This window comes from Lygodium microphyllum, chromosome 8 (assembly GCF_053477565.2).
Source record: "Lygodium microphyllum isolate KBCC chromosome 8, Lygodium_microphyllum_v1.1.10, whole genome shotgun sequence".
NCBI lineage: Eukaryota > Viridiplantae > Streptophyta > Polypodiopsida > Schizaeales > Lygodiaceae > Lygodium > Lygodium microphyllum.
Window position 1 is genome coordinate 46,780,128 of NC_141142.1, and position 5,672 is coordinate 46,785,799.

Consider the following 5,672-nt stretch of genomic DNA (forward strand, 5'->3'; position numbering starts at 1 on the left):
ATTTCCTCTATTACAACCACATAGATCACTTGTTTACTCATCAAAATGGACAAGAACAATGGGTTGCCCTGTTTATTACTGGTTTTTTCAGCCCATAACAGCCTATACACCTTCAAAATCCTCCCCTTTGCTTGCCCCAAAGTCACTCAAGTACTTGGGTACAAAACGGGCTTCATTGGACCATGAATAAGGTTTAAAAAATGAGAGAAGACGTACATAAGAGCAGGCTGAATACTTTTTCTCAGGTTTCCCCCTTTTATGGACTATCATACCATTCATTTTCGTCATACCAAATGGGCGGGTAAGAAGAGCTCTCACCTTCCTTGTTTGTAACTCCTTCAGCTCCAGTTTGTCTTGAGTTTGCATGCTTTGGAGCATGCACCATAGCCTCAACTCCTTCTCCAATTGCCACAGGTATGCAGATCCACTTTTTGCGCCGAAAAATACAGGCTGCATCCTGCTTAGCTCCCACTTATCTTTTTGACCACTTAGATCACTTACAAGTCATTTAAGTTCATTATTTCAGGTCCCCCATGAACCTATAGCTAGTGGACTTTTGGCACTTTTCTTGATTTCTAATCAAAGTTTCCTCTTGAACCAACGTGACTTAGCTTGCAAACTGTCAATTACTTCCAGCTGTTCAAGTTGTGGGTTCCCAGAGACTTTTTTTTTTTATCAATATACATGGTACAACTGAAAATTATATGACAAATACAAAAGAACTTATGTAACTAAGTGATATCTAAGTTGGTTGTTGGGTAACAATGACTGAGTTATGTATGAAAAATCCTCATATAAATCCTAATAAAGTTCTTCTGTGTTCATAATAATTACATGATTTATATTATGAACAATAAACTCTCTGACAGCGTCTATGGAGCCTTTTTGTTGTAGTGTGTTACTCTACAAACCAACCAAGATGATGCACGCAGCATGCACAATTGGGTCCTCACCAATAAGAGCCAAATCTTTTATTATCAGATCTTTGATGAGGCAAAAGGGTGCGCATTTGTACTCGATGTGCAAACCGATTGGCAATTGGAGATGGCCAAAACACATGGGAATGATGGGTTGCTAGCAATGGATGCCACCTTTGGCACTAATAAATATAAGATACTATATTTCCATTGTTGTGTTCATTGAAAAATATTTAATTATTGTTAACTAGAATGATCTTTTGTAGTTTCACCTATACACCATCTTGGTGTTTGATTCTCATCCGAATGACATCCCTATTGCTTGGATTATTACATCTTCAAGCACCATGGCTGATATTCGAACATGGTTGGTGGCCTTTCAGAATCGATTACTTGACGCAAAAAAATCATAGCAGCCTAGTGCATTTATGGTAGATGATGCTCTTGCAAAAATACAGGCTATTAGGTAAGCCATCCATATATTGATTCCTTTATATAATCTATTTTTTAATGAAAATTTAAGTTGCAAAGTGTATAAGATTGGATGATCATTTGGTGGGACTTTATGTTGGATTGTGCATGGAATTGACTATTCATTTAGTGGCTCTTTGTGTTTTATTGTTGACGTCAGGGAGGTTTTTGGTGTGCCAATATACCTTTGAATTTGGCATGTCCGACGAGCTTGGTTAAAGAACTTAATCAAGAAGGTTTCTAATGCATCAAAATGAGCTGACATGTTCAGAGCACTAGGTCAAATAATGAACATGCAAAGCAAAAGGAACACAAATCAAGTGAGTACAAAGCGAGAAGCCATGGACCTAGTGGATAATTTCTTGCGTACATATAAGGAGGAAGAGGGCTTCATCAAGTATTTTAAGGACCAATGGATGGCATCAATAGGTAAGGGTTTGTGGCTTAGCTAGTATTTTTGCCTCTTATTTGCTTAACATTTATTTTTTACTTTCAAAGGAATGTGGATTCGAGCACCTCGCAATTTGCCTCACTCAAATCAGGAGACAAATGGTAGCATCGAATCCTATCATGGTATTCTAAAATCACGATTTCTTACTGGTCACAAGACAATTCATGGTCGAAGGGTAGATTGGCTCCTGCTACAATATTTTCTAAACAAAGATTTTGAATCCAAAAATTAGTTGGGATTAAAAAAGTGGAATAATTGCTTTGGAAAGTAGTAGTAGTTTTCTACCTAGTTGTTAGAAAGCTCTAACAAACTCAAAGGGATTAGATAAGTGGAATTATTGCTTTGGAAAGTAGTAGTAGTTTTCTGTGTAGCTGTTAGAAAGCTCTAGTAAACTCAAAGAGCTAGGTCTAGAGATAACTGTACTACCAAAAAATTTCTAATACTGAAGGTATCCATATTAAATACATATAAAAATTAAAAAGATTTAACTGTAGCTCTATTTGTATGTCCTAGTAACCTCAAAGGGCTAGGTTTAAAGAAGACACAATTGTAGTACCAAAAGAATTTTAGTAATGCACATTATGTTAAATATACAACTAGAGTTGTTGAATTATATCATATCTCCAAATATGCTAACATAAACCATTTGGGATATGAATGTGCCATGACATTGATCGAAAACATACAAGGACTCTTGCAAAGTGGAATTATATGAAGTGCAACGATCTTTTGATACTCGATTGCTCAAACTATGTCATATTTTCAAATATGTTGACATACAACATTTGGGATACAAATATACAATGGCATTGATTGAAAACATATAACCACTCTCACAGAGTAGGGCCTAAAGGAGCTTCTTATTGACAGACATTGCTCATCAAAGCGCCAATCGCTCTCATCGAAGTGCCATTCGCTCGATGTACAACACTCAAAATAGCTCCAACTGAAAATAACTAAAAATATGCCTTGCCTAATTCTCTTGTGGTATTGTGTGAGGAAGAAGAGACAAGAGCAATGGCAACATTCCTGTAGGAGTACCAGCTATAGCAAACAAGGAAGTCTCCCTCAATGATGTCTCCCTCTGCCACAATAATGGTGCTCCCAACATATACATGGCTATAGACAAGGCCATGGCAATGGTGGGTATGCCAAACCCCATGGCCCAGTTCACACTCTACTGCACATAGACTACAATGGTGCCCGAGAGGAGCACACACACGTAGATACCAAAGAAATACCAGTTTGAATAACTTTGAAAAGCCTTCTTCCCCTCGAACGTGTCCTGATTGAATTGGTCAGCCCCAAAAGGGTAGGCACATGGTTTGATGCCACTTGAAGAGATGGCCAACAATGTAAAAGCTGAGTAGAGGAAAGCAAGCTGCCCTGCTGTGGGTTGTGCACATTGAGATGGTGCCTGATTTGAACCAGCCAGACAAGGAGTTGGCCTTAGGGATGAAACATTCCCAGCATTCATGTAGATAAAGAAACTTCATCAATACAAGCATAGGGAACAAGGAAGCAGATCGAGACAACTATAAATTGGTTGTGTGGATAAGCTGGACTAATACTAGTGCAGACTCACTTGAATTAATCAGTTTGTGCGCGACCCAATGTGTTGCACATTGAGACCCTTCTTGTGCAAGCATATCTCATGCATGTAGTGGTGACATCAATCATTTTTCTGCGTGGATTTACCCTTAAGATCATGCCTTAAAAAAACAACAATCCTTAGTCATGGCATGACATTAAAAACAAAGAACAAAAGGGACTCTTCAAGGAACTCACCACCAAGTTAATGAGAGAGGCTATGATCAAAGCCCAGAAACATCCAAGGTACGAATCTGCTAGATAACCACCAAGCACAGGAGAAATGTAACCTGTGCCGTTGCTTATGCTGAGAATTTTGGCAGCATTGACCTGCTTTAAATGGAATTCTTATGTGAGGTACAGGATCATGCTGAACATCAGGCCTATGCTTGCAAGCTTGGCGCATACTTCATTACTGGGATAAATTAGTTGAGCACAAGACGAGAGAGTTTTTCACAGCAAGTATTGCTTGATGGAAAATCACAGCAATGTCCAGAAAAAGAGAGAGAACAATACTCCCATGGTTTTCTCGTTGCCTGCTGGTGCCATCTCTCCTGATCAAGCTCAAAAAATGAGCAAACTCTCCAAGAAAACTGTCAAATCCACCATGATCCGCTTCAATCCTAAAGGGGTCACGAGAGAGAGAGAGAGAGAGAGAGAGAGAGAGAGAGGGGAGGGGGGAGGGGGGCCAGCATGATCTCCTGGGAGTACGCAAGGCGGATCCGGCTCTGAAGAGAGCTCTCTGGTTCATTCTGGAGAGGGGGCGATCACGAAGCACGCGTGGCCTGGAAGAGAGAAACGTCGACTGGTTGCCACGTCGGGGGCGGAAGGGCAGGCATCGGATGCCCTGGGCCTCGAAGGCTCGCTTGAAGCGGAGGGGCCTGAGCCAGGAGCCAGAAGGCGAGCAAGAGCTTCCACACAAGCTCGGGGGGCAGAAGGGCAGGCATCGGATTTAAACACTTTTCCATATCTCAACTAGTAAAAGTGGAACACTCTACAAGTTAGTGATCTAGTAAAATATTTTTATATAGAAAATTTTTAAAATTCCTAGTTAATGATCTAGTAAAATATTCCTAGATAAGAAAACTAGTTGAAACTATAGATATAGTAAAATTTTCTTATACAAAAAAACTAGTTGGAATCATTAATACAAGCCATTATCACACTAACATATCATGTTAAGAAAACTAATCACGATTTGTTCACAATGTTGTATTATTAGCAATAGAATTGTGATTGAATTCACTAAAAAAGTTGTCTTGAACACTACATTCTCTCTACTTCACCATGTTCTACAGCACCTAAGGTAGGTCTAGAGTTGTCATCCTCTTCGGATCTGCTCCACCATTAAAAAAATTAAGTCTTGTTAGGTCTTCCTAAGCCTCCCTTTCTTTTTTTTGAAATGCAAATCCTTGCTGCTTCACCAACAATGTTGTCTCTAGATGCATTTTATGCTTACAATCAGCAAGGATATCAAAAGGCTCAAACATATACATAGCGAAAAAAGCTCAAAAGCAACAAGAGAAGACCTACCATTTTTAGCAAACTTCCTTCCATTTTATCCTAAAGCACTGCAATCTCCCATAGCTCCACAACATAGATCTACTCTACTAGTTGTATGCTTCAAACCCTGTAGTCCTATCCACAACAAGACAAATAATGAAATGATATTTAAATTATTTGCTCATGGAACCATATTGTATCATATTTACTAATGGGGATAAATGTAATGCCCATCCAAATCAATGCATACTCTTGTGGGAATATGCAATGCTATCTAGACTCTTAAACGATAAGATTTACCAAACACATATGATAGTGTTGAGTTTGCCCGCATACACCTTGGCTTGGTGTTGTGCATTCCCATCATTGTTTGATCATTTTTGCAAGTAAATACTAACCTAAACTTGCAATTCCAAGAAGTGGAAACACAATTATGATGTGCAAATAAATAATGCATCTTGTCTTCTCAAGTGGCCCATTGCACACAATATCATCGCATAAAGTGCACATCGATTCCCCAAATTTTGAACACCTTTGACCAAAATAAGGACATTCCCACCCACCACACAAACATGTTGCACTTAACTTGCATTGTGGGTAGGTATTTACACTTAGGCCAACAATTCAAACAAGTGGCCTTACTTAAAGCTCATCAATTTCCCATATAGTGGATGGAAAAAAGCAATCATACATGAAGCCCTTAATCATGATGGTAATACAACACACATAAGAGCCACCAG

General features: G+C 39.1%; 1 protein-coding gene across 5 annotated transcripts; it reads right to left on the reverse strand.

The window, feature by feature from the left end:
* Positions 1 to 2,541: 2,541 nt before the first annotated feature.
* LOC148032240 (protein NRT1/ PTR FAMILY 2.9-like) lies at positions 2,542 to 4,387 on the reverse strand. Of its 5 annotated transcripts, none has more exons than XR_015691752.1 (4): positions 3,946 to 4,387; positions 3,628 to 3,759; positions 3,425 to 3,523; positions 2,542 to 3,256 (listed from the first exon to the last, which is right to left on the reverse strand). XR_015691752.1 is itself a non-coding variant. In XM_087684056.1 (3 exons), exons 1-3 carry the CDS (start codon positions 3,976 to 3,978, stop codon positions 3,017 to 3,019), a joined length of 405 nt encoding a protein of 134 aa, XP_087540182.1. In that variant the 5' UTR covers positions 3,979 to 4,387; the 3' UTR covers positions 2,545 to 3,016. The 5 variants fall into 5 exon arrangements, 1 of the variants encoding a protein (XP_087540182.1); XR_015691751.1 differs by having other exon boundaries at positions 2,542 to 3,287; XR_015691753.1 differs by having other exon boundaries at positions 2,543 to 3,287; positions 3,425 to 3,551.
* Positions 4,388 to 5,672: the final 1,285 nt, after the last annotated feature.

What these genes read in the sequence shown, in the direction of transcription:
- LOC148032240 (XM_087684056.1), bottom strand. Translation starts at nt 3,978, where the DNA reads ATGGCACCAGCAGGCAACGAGAAAACCATGGGA. An exon ending in GCAACGAGAAAACCATGGGA is followed by an intron (nt 3,760 to 3,945) that starts GTATTGTTCTCT and finishes CATTTAAAGCAG; the next exon opens with GTCAATGCTGCCAAAATTCT. An exon ending in CCTCTCTCATTAACTTGGTG is followed by an intron (nt 3,257 to 3,627) that starts GTGAGTTCCTTG and finishes GGTTCAAATCAG; the next exon opens with GCACCATCTCAATGTGCACA.